This window comes from Apium graveolens, chromosome 5 (assembly GCF_009905375.1).
Source record: "Apium graveolens cultivar Ventura chromosome 5, ASM990537v1, whole genome shotgun sequence".
Taxonomy (NCBI): Eukaryota; Viridiplantae; Streptophyta; class Magnoliopsida; order Apiales; family Apiaceae; genus Apium; species Apium graveolens.
Genome location: NC_133651.1, coordinates 122,537,452 through 122,558,506, shown reverse-complemented (window position 1 = coordinate 122,558,506; position 21,055 = coordinate 122,537,452). Strand labels below are relative to the sequence as shown.

Genomic DNA, 21,055 nt, shown 5'->3' with positions numbered 1-21,055 from the left:
AAAAGAATGCCCCAATCACCATTCTCCCATTTTAAACCAACAAAACTACTTCTCCAATTCTGGTTGTTATCGGGGATAGAGGCGCTATTGAAAATATGTGGGCATTTGGGCCTCTGCCTAATGTAAACCCAGCCACAAGTGGATTGGGGACTGTTATAGCATTGAAAAATATTCCTAAAAACAGCTACCGAGAGGGGGAAACCCTGCCTAAGGCATAAGACCATAAAACAAAGGATATTCCTCCAGGCATTTTGGGGGAAGTTGGCAAGGATTAATTTGCAAATCAGCTAATAATCTTGGAATAAATTCTTGGAAGGTAAACCTAAGCCCAACATAAAGGGCATCTTCATAAGCAAATAGAGTATCTGGTTTTCAGTGGCATGTACGATCACCACCGTCAACATGAATTATTTTAAGGGAAGGACGAATATTGTAAGTGGTATTAAGGAGGTCAATACTAGCTGAATTATACCATTTATTATAATAATCAAAGGAATCTAAATGAGCTGTGGATGGGTATTCGTCTCCCCTAGTATTAATCATATATATCAACGACATATTATAAAAAGAACGAATTTCAATGTCGTTACCTTGCTTGGAAGCTGAAGCAATCTTCATTGCCCTTTGCGAGCTCTTATCTGCCATTAATGAAGGCTGAGTCGAAGTTTGAGGCTGAATGAAGGAGGAGGAAGGTGGCCGAAATTGACTTGCTCTACCGCAAAACTTTTAGAGGTTGAGAGAGGGGAGGAGAGTTTTTGAAGTGAGAAATGAGAAAGTGAGTTGTGAAATCTCACTTCACTCTCCCCCATTATATAGCCCCCCTAGCCGGGTAATGGGGCTATAAAAGAGGATATTAACCGGTTACAACCGGTAAAAAGCCCAGCCCAAAGGCTTGGGTCCAGTTCCAAAAGATTCCAGAATACTCTTAGGAAGTAAAAAATAAATAGAAAATAATTATGAAATTATTATCTAAGAATACCCCAGAATATTATAGATAGTTCTAGATAAAAGGCCATGAAAAAGGACCAGAAAGAAAGGCCCAACAGGCCCAATTAATAGCCTAGAATAAGGGTCCATAGTTTGGAAAGTTCCAGAGAAAGAAAAGGTCAACAGGCTCAATTCTGGAACCTTCCTTATTTGTCTAAAAAAATATCAAAAATCAAAAATCAAATCAAAAGTCCCGACCTAAAATTGGGTCAAGAATCAAAATCCTGACCTAATTTCTGTCAGGAATTCTAATCGAATGATCCTGGTCGAAAATTCAACGAGCAGAAATTATTGGACCTTAATTGGGTCAGAAAATAATTTTGTATTAAATCCTGACCAAATGTCGATCAGGAATTCTGATCGAATCACCATGACCGAAATTAGTCAGGACCAGATAATATAGCTGCTTAATTCGGTTAGAAGCACAGGGTCAACTCGAGGTCCTTACCGAATTCGGTTAGGATCCTGATCGAATCATCTTGACCGAAAACAGTTTCGACTAGTCAATATGAGAGCATAATTCGACCAAGATCCTGGTCGAAATTATATATATGTATATATATATATATATAAAGAGAAAGGAAGATGGAAATTTTTTTGGGAAATTCAGAAAAATAGGTAATTCTGAAATAAATTCCAGAATAATTCAAGAAAATTTCAGAAAAATTTATTTTCTGAGAAATGAAGAGAAAATTCAAGAAAATTAAGGAAAATTCCAGAAAATTCTTGGAAATTTAAGAAAAAATACCAGAAAATTCCTAAAAAATAGGAATAAGGTAAGAAAAATTATAGGAAAGTTTCAAAAAATATCCTGAAGCAACATATAAGGCAAATCATTGTAAATGTGTAGGTCGCTCCAAACTTTACGCAGAAAACGATACCATGTAAGGGATTAAATGAATTTAACTTCCGTGAAATCTTTTACAATTTCCCGGAAGTTGGGGGCAAATGATATGGAGAAAAATAAACCCTGGTTGCGTAATTAATATCGCATTAATTATGCCCTGGTTGGGCCGACAATAAAACCCATTATAAAGGTCCCAAACCCTGAATATTAATTAATTTCGTAACTAATTAATATCGGAAAAATCATATGATAAGTAAAGTCCAAATAAGGACACAATTCCTTGGAGATTGGCCTCTAAGAAATCTTATGGGATAAGGAATCAATTTCCTGCATTATAGGACTCCAAAGTCCACTCTAAATCTGAGACTTGTCCACCAAGTCTCCTAACCTTAACCAAATTTCAAGGCATTCCATGCCTATATAAGGGGTCTCACCCCACAAATCATAACTACCTTTTTTGACTTGATCCTTGGTAAACAGCAAGGTAAGTAGGCATCTTGTGAAAGGCAGATTGAGTCATGAGATATGAGAGCAGTCAAATCGAGTCTCGAAGCTCACAAACCCTAGCAATAAATACGACCTAGTTTTTAATCCATAACAATAATAATAAAATTGAATGTAATCGAAAAAGAAGATTTAAATAGTTCATGAATATTACTCATATTTTTATTATTATCACACGATCAACTAAGAGTCTAAGATATAATTTAAAAATTAATGTTAGCATGATTTTTATTTGACAAACAAGCGAAAAATATATTAAATCATTATAACCTAGCATGAACAAACTTCCGAACTATTAACTATAATGTGATTGTGAAACAAAAAATAAGCTAAACAAATACTTGTTTTGTTTTCAGATTGCTTAACATATAAAACATTTAAATCCTTCGATCTAAAAATTATTACAATGACATCTCGATCAATCCAACTTACACCAATTATGAAATTAGTACTATCACAATTGACCTTCACATAAGCATTATCTATAGTCCAATATTCAAAATTATCAATTCCATCAATTGATATTGGAGTAACAAATACCCCAAAATATGAACATTTTTTTATTATGAAAGGCGAGATTTTGAGATATTTACCACCATCTCAGACCCGATGCGAGTCTTACATGTCTCTCAAAATACCATATAAATCCTTCTCAGACAAGTTAACGAAACCCGTAACAGAACACACAAAAATATAAAGATAGAACACACTAACATCCCAAAAAGATGGCCACGAATAAGAACCTTGATAACAAGGTACTCAACTAGATTTATCCAAAAGGGATTAGACCTCGATTTTATTGAAAAACCTGATAAATGACTAGAAAAGAGCATGGAAGAGGGAGGGAGGAAGGATCGAAAAATGGAGGTGGGGTGGTTAGAACCCTAGAATTGGGAGTGGACTCTTAAAACCCTAAACTCTCTCTAATGTTGTTATTGATTGTTTTGAATAATGTATGTTAGCCTGATTTGAGTATATGATATTAAGTATTTATATTTTAATCATGTTCGTCAATAACTCAGCTAATTAAATGTATATAAATATAGTGCAAAATATAACTAACACCTAAAATAATTTATTTAACTATCATATGAAACTGGACATTATATATTATATACTATTGTTATTCTTTTCAGAGTAGTATTTTTAATGTATGTATAAAAATTAGTGCAAAACTATTTTATCCAAAAACAAAAAATGCATGTTAGATTAAGTAACTAAGATACAGAGAATTCACCAACTAAATTATTTTATCTTAAAAATATTTAAAAATATGACCAAACATATCATACAAATTTTGCAAAAAAATGATTTTTGAAAATTATGTATGTGTGTCAACTGTTAAATGAATCGGGCCGCTTACCAAAATATAATATTATAAAATACATAAGTTATCATAGTTTTGGAAGATGGACATAATTGTGTGGTTATTCATGCTTATTACCATTAAAAAAATGAAAAAAAAACAAAAAAAACATAACTGGAAAACATATCAAAGTAACCGGCGCGAGTACTTTGTAAAATTATGTATTATCAACTACCTAACACTTCTTATAAGTTAGTAAAAATGGAAAAATTATGGTTATTTGTGTTGATCATGTACTACTTTATTCCATTGAACTTCACAAGCTTGGCACAAGTGGTCATTCTTTCAAGTAGATATGTTACAAGCTAACAACTGTTAAAAAATATGATTAATGCAACAACCGGATGATAGCTAAATAATTCTAATTACAACAGGAAGTATCCATGAAACGTTTCCTATGCATATATAGGTAGGAGATCGGCAAAGGAAACATATGCTTTCTTCTATAAATTAGCCGACCTAAAAGTATACATTTATGTCATCTTCTCCATTATTATTCTATGGGCCAATCCAATGAGGTTAGATTTTATTTGGAGATTCTTAATCCTTCACGTAATAGCCTGCAAATCACGTGAAACAAGGTAAACCCCATTTAAGCGATAGGCTCTGGCTCAGGAGGTATAATCATAAATTCTCCTGCCGTGGGATTCGAACCTGTAACCAAGAGGATAATTTTCCTCTCTTTAACCAACTGAGCCAACCCTTGCGGGCGCATGGATTCTTACTTTGATGAATATAGTAAGGTTAAGGTTTGCGGAAAATTTAGAACACAAAAGTAAGAGACGAAATGGTAGAAACAAACTTCAAATTCATTCATCGGCCTGGTTAAAATTATATAAGACAATGTCCATCTGAATGCTTTATATTCCCATTATCTGGTGCCTAAATATATTCCTTATAGTTGATAATATGGTGACACTACACCAATTATTGGAAAATAACTCTTTAAAATGTTACGACATCGTTCTATGAGACATTAATACAAAACTTTAAGTTTGGATGAATTCTTGACATCGTGACTACCATAAAAAACTCTATTTTTGGTTATAAAAAATCGGAATCTTGCAATAATGAAACTAATATTCCTATCACATAATTATTAACCAGACCCTAGAAGTAAGATCAAAGGATCAATTTACTAATCCACATGACCCAACCACAAAGAAATGGGAGGAGTAGAGCTGGGATTGCAGAACAACTACAAGCATAAAATAAATTTAAATAATAACAATAATTACAATATAATCCAATTTCATACCTGAATTACATAATTTATAAGGGGAAAGAAAACATACAACGTTGACTTCATACTTAAATAAAAGATTAGAACAAAAGAAAAGAAAAGTAAAAAAAAGCATAGCCAAACGATTGACATGTTCTTCACAGTTCTACTCGATCACCTTGGAACAAAAAAGAAAATGTTCAGATAACCTCTTTTTTTGCATAATTTAAGTTACAAGTCACCGTAATGCAACAAATTATCCGAAGAACTTTGTGAATCCATGCGTCGGGTAAATAAGAAAACGATGCAAACACGAGGCCCGTCGTTACTTTTAACAACTTCATGTACAAAATAAAAAAGTCTAATGTGTTTATATCTATCATTTATTTTAATGATTTTGGATACAAATTATAACGTCCCACTCATATCAGTTTTATTATCATGCTCAACTGAGATTGAACAAAATTATGAAATAGAATATAATACACATCATTTAACAAGTTTATCATATAAAGAAAAATATTTTTTATTAACTTTTTTATTTTTATCTTAATTTTTTTAATGTGAGTGTATCACACGTTGAAATTTTGAGATATAATCTAAAACATAATTTTAGCATGATGTGAGTATTTATCAACTATTCAAAGTTTAATAATGCTATGTAAGATAATAACTGAGCTAATTATATGTATATGAATTTGGTGCACAATATAAAGAATGCCAAATATGATTTTTATTGTTATCATTTTCAGAGAAATACTTTATGTATAAAATGGTGTAGAACTTTTATGTCAAAAAAAAATGTTAGATCACGCAAGCAAGGCATATAATTTTGGCATGTTCAATCACCAAAATCACATAGTAGCTTTCTTCTATTTAAAAATAAACTAGGTAAAAAAACCGCGCTTCGCGCGGTGCAAGAAAATATTTTAAATTATAAATTTAATATTACACACAATTTACAGTTAGGAAAAAAGTCTTTTTTAATTTTTTTTTATTACTATTCGTTAACCTCAATATACAAAAGAAAAGACAATTTTTTTCTCACTATTCAGCCCTTGAAATAATTTGTTTTTTTAACAAAAATATGCTAAAAATAATTTTCGATTATATTCATCGATTGGAACATTTCCATGAGACTCATTAGGAACATTTTCACGAGACTATTGAAACAATTGTTCAGAAATTTTTAGGTTCAAAAAAACACTTTCTGCCTACATGGAAGCTATGTCATTAAATTAGTAGTTATTATAATTAAATATTTTAGATGCACCCTCTCATATAAGGAAATGAAAACATACTCTTAAGTCTAAACAAAAGACAGGGGATCAACTACTAATCTGTCAAGCAAATAATTTGATACAAATGCTAGCCCTGGAATAACAATTTACATTCACACAATAATTAAATGTGCATGGAAGCAGAAATCTTGACACAGACTATGTAGTGTAAAAATGAAAGAATATTTAAAAAAATATGAATAATTAATCAAGATACAAGAAAAAATGACCGCCAAAAATTTACTCTCAAGATATGTTCCTGTTATCAATGTTCCTGTTATTAATTACAGTCCAGGATTTTCAGATTTCCACCAACTCCGTCTAGGAACGTAGAGAGTTGGCATACCCTCCCAGTCCTTATTCCAGTCCTGATTATAAAAAGAAGTGGAAATTTAGAAAAGGAGAGAAATTAAGCCAACACATATGATGCTGAAATTCAGTTCTTCACTTTGAATATAAGAATATAATCTAGTGCAAACAAACTTCTGAATTTACATTCATAAAGTACTATACCATAATTTTGAAACATTGAGTGTTTCACTCTTCAACTTATGACGTAACTAAACGGTTCTTTTTAAAATACAAACAAGTTGCAATATTTATCAACAGGTGAAAAGCATACCCCAATTGCATCAGTCAAACTACTAAAATTAAAACTGAATCCTTTCTATGGTTGAATCCAGGGAAGACCACTGCTCTGCAAACATTCCAGATTCACAATTAATTGGAAATACTTGAATATAGTAACATAACACAATAAAAGAGGATGAAGGCGAAGATAAGATTAAGAGCGATAAAACACGGTAACAACCATTCATCCTTTGGGTCTTTCTACACCATCTTTAATTCATAGGCAGCTTTAAATCCATTTGTTGTCACCAACCCTGCAACCAGTTAAGAGCTTCCATTAAACCTGGGTTCCATCTGGATACTTTAATTAATCACTTTTGTTCTAAAAAGCATAAAAAGAAACTTGATCTAAACAACAAATTACTTTGTAAAAGTTATGAAATTGTGGTGAGGGAAAGACAATGAGATGATTAAGATTACCCAATTTTGAGGAGGTATATAAGAAACCTCTGCCGGTGTATATCACATTATAAATATTGTAATGATTTTTCAACAGTAGTGAAAACTGTTTGTCACATGCCGAAAGTCACTGAGGCATATCGTGAACATGATATTATTTCTCTAATTCCAATAGTCTCCCGCATTCTAGAGGGTCTTACGGAAGATTTTACATAACAATTTTATCTCGCTGATTAGAGAAAATTTAGTAAAAAGTTTTTTACCACTTGTAACTGGACTTGTTTATACTTCAACACCCGGGGCACCAAAATCCTAAATTCCTAACCTTGGGTGTTTCTGTAAAAAAGTCAAACCACCGGTGGCAAATGTGAGGTTGAGGTTTTCAATATCATAACGACATGTAATATCCTTAAGCAATAAAGAAATTCACATTACACAATCTAAATCATATTAGTACATCTAATTGATATTGATTGATAATCGATAACCATGACAAATCAATACTAAAACTAAGAACAAAAAAAGAAAATAAGAGAGTTACAATCATCTTACTTGTGTAATATAAAACAATGTGATATTATCCGGTTCCTTGAATTTCAAAGCCAGCTTCTTCAAGAAACCCGCGTTATCTTCACCATTATACATAATTGGGACATATTTCTTGCTCAATTTTTAAATATCTGGTGTGTCTACTTGCTTGAAGTTATATCAACCAATTGAGCATTAACATCTTCTGCTAATTTTTCATAAGCATTATTTACAGTCTTAGTACCCCAAGGCTTAGAATCACCAAAAAACTGAGATAAGATCAACGGGACTGCAAAAATCGCTGCACCACCAACAATCTCAGCTGCATTGTCTGCTTAAAAAACATTTAAACCAAGTACTTATTTTTTTCCAGCAACTGAAAAAGTACTATGACATGCTATAGACAGATAATAACACGGGTCATATAACCACAAATTCAGAAATCTTCTACATAATATCTAATTGTTAGCTAAAAAATGAAAAAAATTCTACTTGACTCCAGGATGAGGTTTCCAGAAAAAGATTATAAATTTGAATGTAATAATTAATTTATTGTAGGTTTTTTATAATTATTTAGACAACCTACTTGTATGGTATTGTCATTTAGTTCTAGAGTGTTTAGTTTGAGCATGCGCATCCAACTCTTTTTCTCCTGGGTATGTCCTGCAGATTTGTACCTCTTTTCTTAATATAGTTATTCACTTGGCCAAAAACAAATTATGTAAATTATAAAATAACAAAACCAGTCTTAAAGAAATTATATATGTAATTAATAAATTTATTTTCACCTCTATGTTACCTATATGATGAGAGACAAGAATATATTTCTCCGTTAAATTTTATCTTAAAAGCCTAATACTGAACCTGCAACCACACGCCAAGTACGAGAAATAAAGTTAACGACAGTATTCTGTATTTTGGATTCAAGCAATATTTCACAAACTGAATTAACTGATGCAAAAAAACAATAACACATAAAATTATAAAAAAATGAAGCATAAAAATGTAAACATATACTGACGTGGGTATGATATAAGGTTAATAATAAAAAAGAACCTGATTGTAAAGTCTCCAGGAGCAACAGTTTAGTACTTCCATTCTGATTTGTATCTCTGAAGTCCAAAAAAGTTTAGCATTACAAAGTAGGACTTTTTTTTAGGAGTAACATAACTAAAACACATGAAATTACCTTTCAATCTGGACTTTTATCAAATATCTGGGTTGCACTTCAAATTTTAATAGTAATTGGACATCCGTGGACGCACCTCTGCCCTGTTTCCCACGTGATATAATATCTGGAAAAGGAGTTTTGGAGGAGGTAAAAGATGATTTGCCATGAATAATCTGTAGTTAGACTTGAAGAAAATAATGTGAGCATATATAATTGTGTATGTATATGATGAGTCAGACGAGAAGATGAAAAGGCTAAACTAAATATAATTAATTGACTGCTGATATTTCCAGTAACGGACGGACTGCCAGATTGGCAGAGAAGAGAATATAGGCAGACGTCAATAGGCTAGGCCAATAAAACCGTGACTCGGCGAAGGTTTGAGATTGAGAGAACAGGAAAATAGAATGGACATTCCTAGCAACGCCACGTAGGACACGTGAGATCCTACTTTATATAGATATATATAGATATATAGATTCTAATTATAACTGAATGATATATATCATGATCATTTTACAAATAAGATCTTAGAAGGTTAATGTACACGTATCAAAAATTTTATTAATCAGATTGCTTCCCAGTATATAATAATGGAGATTTCATTTAAAATCCATGAAGTTAGCATAGTTATGGAAAATGCACTTGTTTGGGTGCTTATTCATACTTATGAAATTATCAGCAGAAGTACTAATTTCCAACTATATGTATTAACAACCTAAACTTGGAGTTGGTAAAAAATGGATAGTTATGTTTCTTGGTGTTGGATTATGTGCAGACTTAGTTATAATCTTGAGAGGTACGAATTAATCTTGAGCTCACTGCTTCATCCACGGGTAGGACTGAGTTACTCTAGTGCCCATCTTTTACCCCCTCGAGTTGTCTAATTCTTTATAATACTTAACTATGTAACTGCAATCTTTCTAAGTAACTCTGTAACAAGCTAACAGTAACAAGCTAACAGGTGATAGAAAATATGGTTCCTCTAACAACCACATGACAACTAAATAATTCAAATTATAAAATCAATTTATCAAAGAAACATTCCCAACGCATAGCTAGGAGATTGGCAAGGCACACATCTCCCTCAAAATCTATAAATTCGTGGACCTAAAAGTATACACTTCTATCATCTACTCCATTATTCTCTTGACCATTCCAATGAGGTTCGATTTTTATTTTGATATTCTCTATTTTCATGGATGAGAGCTGATTACCAGCAACACTATTGGCCTTTCGGCAAAAGGCCTAGTGTGTCAACACTCTCACCAAACAACTCAAACATATTTTTTCTTCTCTGCTAAGGTTTTTCTTTTAATACATGTAGACAAAACCTTTTTCCTTAATGCAGAGTACAAACGAAATACAGGGTATTCCCGAAAACAGCAGAACAACAGTTTAGATGAGCTCTTTATATAGTCGCATAGTATATTGCTCAATTGAGGTTTCTAGTAATCAGAATTGCACTTTAATGAATATGTTGTTTGTATTACAATAGGAAGCACGAGTGCGGGTGCGGCAGTGCGGGTACGTAGTACGAGGATACGTAAATTCGGCAAATTTAAAAATATGGGGATTCGGGTGCGGCGGGATATATCATAATAAAATATTATTTTAAATATATATTATAAGTATATTAAAAAATTAATAATAAATATTATTTTCATTAAATTTAGTTTACATTCTCATTAAATTAATAAGTTTAGATTATTCCAAATTCAGATTATTTTCTATATAAAATATTTGGGTGCCGTCTTTAATCATTTTAATTACATAAAAACTTAACAACTCATCTCCACTCAATATATGAATATAATATTATTATCAGTAGGAATGCGTGCAGTTCAATATGTAAAAACAATATTATAATCAATAGGAATGCGTGCAGGTGCACCCCATGTGACCTTAATAAAATTTCTCCTCAACACACGTATACATACGCAGCACACTTATACACACATATGAATATCCAAAATAGATGATGTTGTGACATCGCCGAAGTTGTGACGGTGAACGGCAGTCACGATGAAATGAAACTGGTTGCCTTTCCTTTACTCTAAGAATTCTACTTGGGGCTTGTTATGAAACTGGTGAGTCAGTGGTTATGCCCTCCTCGCACCACTTTCCTGTACCCCAGCGAATCCCTTCTGCCAAGTACGGGGATATGCCATGTGGCGCACCCCATATGAATCCAGCCGCACCCCCGAACGCACCCGCACCCCATACACACTTCGTGCGCAATTCGCCAGGAGGGTGACGTTACATGATCATTAAACAATCATTGCCTCCTTGGACTAAGATCAATGGACCCAACCACTAAAGAAAGGAGGGTGAGACGTGAGCAACGACTAATGACCATATAGAAATTTAAATAATAATAATATAGAAATTAAAATAATAATGTACATACAAAATTATCAAATAGACTACCTCAAACACAAAAATTAGAAGAGAAAATATCGTAGTTAGTTCGCAAATAAGATCTTAGAAGGTTGATCTACGCTGCCTTTAGTATTGTGAATCAGGTTGTTTTACGGAATAAATATGTTATTGAAAATCAGGTTGCTTTGCGGAATAAATATGTTGGGAACTTTAAATAAAATTTATGAAGTAAGCATAAGTGATGGCACGTGTGTACGGGGGAAATAAATTGAAGAGGTTTTACATACAGGATCTTCGAAGGTTGATCTACCCTGCCTTAGTCTTGTGAATTAGGTCGCTTTGTAGAATAAATTTTGAGAAATTTAAATCAAATTCATGAAGTAGTCTTGTGAATTAGGTCGCTTTGCAGAATAAATTTTGAGAAATTTAAATCAAATTCATGAAGTAAGCATAAGCATGGGTCGAGGCACGTGTGTGGGAAACAAATTGAAGTCGAACTAAAAAGAAAGGGGTGAGGGAGTACAGGACAAGGTGGACACACAAGGCGGATTAGCATCACAACTCTCATCTGGTACCTTCCTCTATCTGACACTCTCCCAATTATGTATTATTCTAACACTCATTACATATACAACCCAAATTTCCCATTTGTTTGATGTGGTACATACTACTAATCAATTGAATTTTTTATATTAAAAAACTAAAGGAGTTGAATTTGTATGGTTACCTTCCATCACTACAAGAAAACAGGACAAAACTGACCGTCAAAAATGGTCGGTTAAGAGGCAAAATGGTCGGTTAAAAGGGTCATAACCGACCACAGACCGTGGTCGGTTTTAGCCCGGTCGGTTATGACCTTTGGTCGGGTTTAACCCTCATAACCGACCAACATTGTGGCCAGTTAAGTGGCTGGGCATTTTACTGAAATGTGGGGTCACTGTGTACACGTGGTAACACGTGTGCACACGTGTCGCCACGTCACTGAGTCATAACTAACCGTTGGTGGTCGGTTATGTCTATTTTTAAAAAGTTAACTGGAACTCATAACCGATCGTGGTCAAAGTGTGCACATCGGTCGGTTTTACACCAGAAGCTGACTTAAATGTCATAACCGACCGTCCTAAAACCGACCACCCTCTAAAGGAGACGGTCGGTTTTATGAAGAAGATGTCCGGTTATGTCACCTGACGGTCAGTTTTCTGGGTTTTGTAATGGTCAAAAGTGGTCGGTTATGCCTATTGTCGTTCGGTTTTAAGGTCTAATTTTAAAAAAAAATTGCAGGTTTTTCTGCAGTCCCTATACAAAACCAAATCAAACAACCAAACAATATTCACAACCAAACAATATTCACAACCAAATCACCAATCCAATCAATAACCGATACTACTTAAAATCATTCCACCAAACTAGTAGATTTAATGATTAAACAATAGTAATTAAATCCAACAAAATCATTTACAAACTCTGATAACCGGAGGATCAAACCATATCATTACATAATAAGCAATCTCAAATAACCGACAAAGTATCAAACCATAACAACGTATTAAATTTACATCCCATAACCATCAAAGTAGCAAATTACAATAGTCTTAAAACCGATCAATGTAAACTAATCCGACAAATCAACATCGGATGATCCACCGCCATCACCGCCGCCATCATCAAAGTCCTCATCATCGGAGGTCTCATTCTCGGACGTGTAATCCTTATCGACTTCCATAGCACGCCGATTGTTTTCCTAGATACACAAGTTTAATTAAACTAGTTAAAAAGAAGAAATAAAATTTACATGTGAATGAAAACAAATAAATGAACAAGAAGGTCAAAAATTATACCTCCGCAACACGAGCTTCCGTCTTTTACACGATATCTTCAATCAAGGAGCCCACGATATGCACGATCTCGCCACCGATAAGGTTATTCCATTGCAACCTTTGGCTAGGAATTGGAGGATGGATCCGAGGCTTCGAGAGCGGTACGTGCGAATGTAGCTATCTCCGCATCGGAAAGTTGGCGAGCAAAACGATTTGGATTAGCACGGATCTCCGTAAGCACATTCCTCACGATGGCAAGATATACATTGTCGGGGATGGCTTCACGTTGTCTCGGAGTGGATGAGGATAGGCCAGCTTCATTCCGTGTGGAATCTCGGTACCGGGTAGCAATTGTAGGCAAGAGATTGGTGGCCCGAGCATTGGGGAACCCCACCACATAATTCTTTTTCGGTCTTGTACCTTGGGGGACCTCCAAGGCTTCCATCCACCAATCCCGCGGCTCATCCCGATCACCCGTTTGTGTAACCTCCACGGGCATGCGCTAGAGAATAGCGGCATATCGTTCCTACAAATTCATTTAAAACAATTAACGATGCTTTTAAAATCAAATAAAAATACATATAAAATCACATATAAAAATGCATTTAAAATCACATAAATACATATAAAATCACATAGCAACGATGCATTTAAAATCACATAAAAATGCATATAAAATCACATATAAAAATGCATTTAAAATCACATAAATACATATAAAATCACATATTAACGATGCATTTAAAATCACATAAAAATGCATATAAAATCACATAAAAATGCATTTAAAATCACATTAAAATACATATAAAATCACATATTAAAGATGCATATAAAATCACATAAAAATACATATAAAATCACATAAAAATGCATTTAAAATCACATTAAAATACATATAAAATCACATATTAAAGATGCATTTAAAATCACATAGAAATGCATAGAAAATTACATAAAAATGCATTTAAAATCACATTAAAATATATATAAAATCACATATTAAAGATGCATTTAAAAACACATAAAAATGCATATAAAATCACATAAAAATGCATTTAAAATCACATGAAAGTACATATAAATTCACTTAATAAAGATATATTTAAAATCACATAAAATGGTCATAAAAGAACATAAAAATTGTCGCAATACGCATGGCGGCCGGTGTAGTGTAGACGGGATTTTCCGGATCGGATCCAACTTTTCTATGACATTTATCCCACACCTCGAGTCTCGTCGGCTTTTTCTTGTTTTTGTTCGTCATTACCTTTCAAAATATTAAATAACTTATATTAGCACGTCGTAATAATTAGTTGATTATATTAAATATGGTGAACGTGTATGTATGTGTGTGTGATGGAATATAATAATATTACCTCCCGAACTTTATTGAATGACCTTGCACCGACACTATGCAATCTTTCAACTTGTTGTCGGTTGGTGGATCCAACCGATGACCGATGCAAGTGTCCTTCGTTCTTCTCCCAATACTTCAAAAGGTCCTTCCAAAAAGGAACGGACCAATAAGACGACTTCAAAGACAACTTGCTCACGCCCTCCTCCCTTAGTTTTCGCTCCACCCTCTTCTTAAGCTTGTTCAAAGTCCTTTTTATCGTCACTTTAATGTGATCTTCCACTATTTTTTGGGCCTTTGAACGACTTTGCCCCTTAAAATGCCTATAATATTTCTAAAATTGCAAAAAAAAGGAAACGAGGATAAATGCATCATAAAATCAAGAAATAAATGACAATTACAAAAAAATGAATTTTTAACTTACTTGAAACTCCTCGACTCTTGCATTCAACCAACCCGGGTGACGTTCGTCGATATCGGTATAAGTGTAATGCCCAAGAGGCCACTTCTCCCGAATCATAGCCAAAAGCGTTTTCTTAGCCGTATCATCTTCAACACTATATTTAAACAAAAGAAAAAAATAAACATTAACAATTCACATAACAATATTGAACAATGAACCAAAAATATAAACATATAGGAATAATGCAATTTAAAAACTTTTTAACTTACTGTCCATCAGAGATATCAATGCGATATGGCTTCAATGGCGGTTTCTCTCCATATATGCCACTTGAATGTGATTGAGGTCGCCTTCCTCACCATTCCCGCTCCTCCGCATTTGTCATGTGCCGAGTCGGATCATTCGGGTCTGAATCTGAATCCGTCGGCTACCCTTGCCCTTGCCCTTGCCCTTTGTAGTACTAGTGGCTTTGGCCTTGCCCTTGTCCTTCTTCCCCTTATTCTTCTCAACATCCTTTCCCTTCCCTTTCCTCATCATTGGAAAACAACGAGGCTAATCATCATCAACGTCAACAACCAAGCAAAAATATCCTATTATAAACAATAAGAATATATTAGCCAATATGTATTTAAAATCATATTACATCAAAATGTATTTAAAATCACATTACATCAAAATGCATTTAAAATTACTTAGAGATACATATAAATTCACATATTAATGATACATTTAAAATCACATAAAATGCATATTAAATCACATTACATATAAAACATATGCTAGTAAATCACATTACATGAAAATGATTTTAAAATCACATAAAAAAAATTTAAAATCACATAAAATACATATAAAATGCATATAAACGTATTCATTTCACAAATTAATGATAAAAATAAACACAACTAATTAGAGCATTGTTTAATTATACAAATTAAACCATTAAATCAACTTAATCTATATATACAACAAATTAAAGTTCCAAACTCACATATAAAGTGCAATATTTATCCATTTTCGAGTCCGGATCAAGTTTACAAGAGCAAACCCCTACAAATTAACCCTAAAAATACATTTATACTTCTACTTAAACGTAAACAAACCGACAAAAAACCTAAAATTTATACTTATACATATATACAACAAATTGACAAAACCGACGAATCTTTTACATGCAAAATTTTACATGAAAACTGAAAAATCATATGAACTTCAATGTTGGTGTCGCAGGGGAGGGATTTACCTCGGCAACTCCTTTTGGGTGAAAGGGACGGTAAAATTAAATGTAAGTGAGAATTATCCATTTCGAGTACTTTTATGTGTTAACGAGAGCAAACCCCTAAAAATTAACCCTAAAAATACATTTATACTTCTAAAAAGAGTAAACAAACTGACGAAATACCTAAACATTATGACTTTAACCTATATTCAACAAATTGACATAAGCGACGAATGTTTTACATGCAAAACTTTACATAAAAACTGAAAAATCAATGAAGTTCGATTTGAAGTACAACACATCAATTTAAGTGAGAATAATACTTTAACAAACACAAAAAATATTTAATTAACTTCGAATCATATATATAAACACAACAAATACATACACATACACACATATATGCAATCGAGTAAAAAAATAGCTTAATCGTAAGAAAATCTTACATCGAGAGTGAAACTGGAGGCAATGAGAGATGATTTGGGGCTCCTTCGTGAATTAAACGTCATTGAATCAAAGTTTTTTAGTGAAGTTTTGAGTGTAATAGAGAGATAAAGAGAATAGAGAGATAGAGAAAGTAATAGAGAAAAGAAAAAAGTGAACCATTTTTTTTATTTATAACAGACTTAAAACCGACCGCCTGGTCCTTAAAACCGACCACCTGGTCGGTCGGTTTTAACCTTGAACCCTGTGCAGCATGCAAAACGGTGTCGTTTTGCTAAAGGTGGGGTTTTTAATTTTTTACAAAAAAACCCGCATTTTTTAGGTGGTCGGTTATGACCCAAAGTGGTCGGTTTTACACAGTTTAATTTTTTAATTATTTTTTAATTTTAGGGTTTAGGGTTTAGGGGTTAAAAACCCCTAATTTAAGAAATCTTATAAAAACATGATTATTATTATTTAAATAGCTTAATTTTTGGTACATTTGCTCGTTTTTACCGCGTCGGTCCATCCGTACGGTTCAATTATGTGTATTTCATAATTTTTATTTTTTATTAATTATTTCACTTTTTTAATCAAAATTGCTAATTTTCTTATAAAAACGTATTTGTGATCGTTCAAATGTGCTAATTTTTTGTGCATTAACATATTTTGACATGAAGTTAACATCCGTACGGTTCAATCATTAAAAATAAATTTTAAAATTATACTTATAGTATCGAATGGTATGTTCAACTTATTCTGTCTACCAGAATACCGACATACTTACTGAAATAACTATATTCCATATGATTTTGATTATAATATTTTTTAAATAGCCTAATTTTTGGTACATTTGTTCATTTTCACCGCGTCAGTCGATCCATATGGTTCGATCATGTGTATTTTATATTTTTCATTTTTTTTAAATTTTTAATTAAATTTGCTAATTTACTTATAAAAACGTAATGGTACTCGTTAAAATGTGCTAATTTTTTGTGCATAAGCATATTTTGACAGGAATTTAACATCCGTACGGTTCGATCATTAATTATACCTTTTAAAATTATACATTTCACATCGAATTCATTTTTTTTAATTTTTACTTAAATTTGTTAATTTACTTATAAAAATGTAATGGTACTCGTTCAAAAGTGCTAATTTTTTGTGCATAAGCATATTTTGACATGAAGTTAACATCCGTACAGTTCGATCGTTGAAAATAAGTATTAAAAATGTACTTTGACCAAGACTGCTAAAACCGGCCGAGGTCAAATGTCCAAAGTGGTCGGTTTTACATCAGAAGCCAATTTAATTCTTATAACCGACCACCTTAAAACCGACCGACCCTTTAAGGAGACGGTCGATTTTATCAAGAAGGTGGTCGGTTTTAGGCAATGAGATGGTCGGTTTTCTGGGAAATATTATGGTCAAATATTATGATTTTTTGGCCCTAACCGGACGTAAACGCATAAAAATTTAGCATTAAAACTAAAAATTCACAAACCCATTAAAAAATTTACTATAACTTATAAATAAAGTATCCTAATCATTACAAAATTTACTAAAAATCATCTTTATAATATAAATGACGTTATTCAAAATCGTCAAAATCATCATCATCTTCGTCATCATCATCATCATCCTCATTGTCACCTTCACTTATTTCTTCTTCTTCTCCTTCATTTTCATCTTCGCCATCCTTCAAATCATCTTATTCATCTTTGTCTTCTTCTTCATGCCAAATAAACGGTATTTGTCCATATTGTGCAAAATCGACAAAGAGCGAAAACGAAGTCGATGCATTAGATCTATCTTCCTGAAAAGCGTTCTCTATATCATTTTGCGCAACAATAGATTCATCAATTGGGCGACTTTTAGATTTGACCACCGTATATATTTTCGCTTTTGGATCCAATACACTAGGAGCATAATATACTTGTGAGGCTTGACTAGCTAAAATAAAAATCTCATTTGACTTCAATCTTGAAGTCATATCAATTGTAATCACACGATTCTTATCAATCCTCACACCATTACCAACACTATCAAACCATATACATTTGAACAAATATACTTGATTGCATCCTTGATAAATAAGTCTAATAATTTCTTGTAGTTGACCATACTAATCAAGATTATTTCCGTGCAAATTTCCTTTAACAACAATACCAGAACCGGATGCAGATTTTGTTGAAAATTTATATCCATTAACTTGATAAGTATCAAAAGTCATAACTTTTAATACCGGCCCTTCAAGTAAGTCCTTAAAATGAGGTCCTTCCACCTCATCTTTATCAATCTAAAAATAATTCAAATCGATGAGACATTGTAATTATAAGAATTTAAAACAAAAAAAAATCATGCAAATTAAAAATAGATAAATACCTTTTGTTTAAACCAAGTTTTAAATCGACTTTTGACAATACGATCTAAATCTTGAGGTGTTGTTTCTGGGCGTTGTCGCATAACACGATCTTGGTACTTCCTAAAATATAAAAAGAAATTAACAAAATTCATGCATGTGTCATTAACAAAAATTATTACGCATATTTTTTAAAGTAAGATTTTGGTACCTTAGATAAGGTTGAACTTCAGGAGAGTTTAAAAGAACATATTCTTCAGCTAACTCTCATTCATCATCACTCATGTATCGAGTTCCTTCCTTTTTAAGAGATTGAATTGGATATTTGAACACTTCTAAATTCTCGGAATTTTGCACATCAAACAAAACCTCGTTACGACGTACCTTATTATGGATCGTGTCAGAGGCAAAATAAAGGAACAAATATTAAAAATCTCCTCCTCCATATATCGTTCGGCAATTGATCCCTCAACCCTTGCTTTATTATCGACTTTTTGTTTTAATTTGCCCAACAAACGCTCAATCGGATACATCCAATGCCAATAAGCAGATCCAGCAAGTCTAATTTCTTCGGCTAAATGTACAACCAAGTGTTCCATCGAATCAAACCAACTTTGAAGAAAAATCATTTCCAACAAACACAACGCTTTGATAACCGTTTTTTCCATTATTTCCAAGTCGGTTTTTGTAACCACAGATGAACATAAATCTTGGAAAAAGTTAGAAATTGCCGTGATTGCATCGGCAATAGGCGCCATTAGAAGTTCACGAATTGCGAGAGGCAATAATTTTTGAAGAAAAATGTGACAATCGTGCAATTTGAATCCATAAAATATACACTCCTCAACATTACAACAACGTGATATATTTGAGGAATAACCATCCGGAAGTTTTAGTGAACTAATCCATTCACATAAAAGTTTACGTTGTTTTCTAATAAGGGAATAAGGTGCTTTAGGTGACTTTCCTTTTTTATCGATCCACAAATGTGGTAACACTCCAAAATGCTTGCAATTCGCTCTTGCTTTTTTATGATATTTTGACTTTGCCGTATTGACAATAGTAAAAAATGTTTTCAAAAACATTTGTTTCCGTATGCATGATGTCAATTGAATATCGTAAACTATGTGATGACCAATAAGGGAGTTTGTAAAAGAATGGGACATGAGTCCAATGATGCTCTTCCCCATATCCGACACTCCTTGCCTTCGAATTAGTCTTTCCGGGTGTGGAAAAACTAAACCATCAAGTAATTCCTTAACACCCTCACCGGACAAACGACCACGAAACAATCTTCTTTCTTCGTTATCAAACAAATTACTTTTTTGATGAAGTGGATCATTTTATTGAAGGAATATTTGGTTCGTGCCATAGAAACTACATTTTCCACAATATTTTAATTGAAACCCTTGCACGCTTCCAAGACACACTTGACATCCCATCTTTCCTTTTCCCGACCACCCACTTATCATACTCATAGCGGGATAGTCACTAATTGTCCACATAATAGCCGCTCTCATTGTAAAATTTTGTTTCAAAGATTGGTTGTATGTTTTCACCCCAGTATTCCATAATATCTTCAATTTATCGATGAGAGGCCTTAGACAAACGTTAATATCTTTTCCAATACTATTTGGACCCGGAACTATATCGGTCATGAACATATAAGGCTTTTTCATACACATCGATGGTGGAAGATTGTAGAAAACTATCACCACGGGCCACACACTATATGTTTTTTTCCCGGTAGGACCAAAAAGGTTGAAACCATCGGTCGCAAGACCGAGCCTTATGTTACGAATCTCTTGAGCAAATGAAGGATATCGACGGTCAAAATTTTTCCACTCTTCTCCATCCGCGGGATGACTTATTTCTCCATCTTTCACATCTCTATTTTTGTACCATCTCACGTGATCGGATGCATGTGCCGACATATATAAGCGTTGTAATCGAGGGATCAAAGGAAAGTGTCTTATGATTTTTTTTGCTATTTTTTTACCATCTTTCCTAGAAACATCCCGATAACGATCTTCACCACATATATAACACACAACTTTATCCTTGGCATCTCCATAAAATAACAATGGTATCCAATCCAACTTCGATCAATGGTTTCCATCTACAATAATATTTTTTTAAATTAAAAAAAAACATATTT

General features: G+C 33.1%; 1 protein-coding gene across 1 annotated transcript; it reads right to left on the bottom strand.

The window, feature by feature from the left end:
* Nucleotides 1–18,246: 18,246 nt before the first annotated feature.
* Nucleotides 18,247–20,831, bottom strand: LOC141660353 (uncharacterized). Its single transcript, XM_074467333.1, has 5 exons — nucleotides 20,372–20,831; nucleotides 19,282–20,197; nucleotides 18,921–19,020; nucleotides 18,662–18,834; nucleotides 18,247–18,577 (listed from the first exon to the last, which is right to left on the bottom strand). The coding sequence occupies exons 1-5, from the start codon at nucleotides 20,829–20,831 to the stop codon at nucleotides 18,247–18,249; spliced, it is 1,980 nt and encodes a 659-aa protein (XP_074323434.1).
* Between the last annotated feature and the right edge of the window lie 224 nt (nucleotides 20,832–21,055).

Coding starts and splice junctions, on each gene's coding strand:
- LOC141660353 (XM_074467333.1), bottom strand. CDS start 20,831: ATGTCGGCACATGCATCCGATCACGTGAGATGGTACAAAAATAGAGAT. Junction 20,198..20,371: donor TAGTGACTATCCCGCTATGA/GTATGATAAGTG, acceptor TTGATAACGAAG/AAAGAAGATTGTTTCGTGGT. Junction 19,021..19,281: donor CTGACACGATCCATAATAAG/GTACGTCGTAAC, acceptor TTTATATTTTAG/GAAGTACCAAGATCGTGTTA.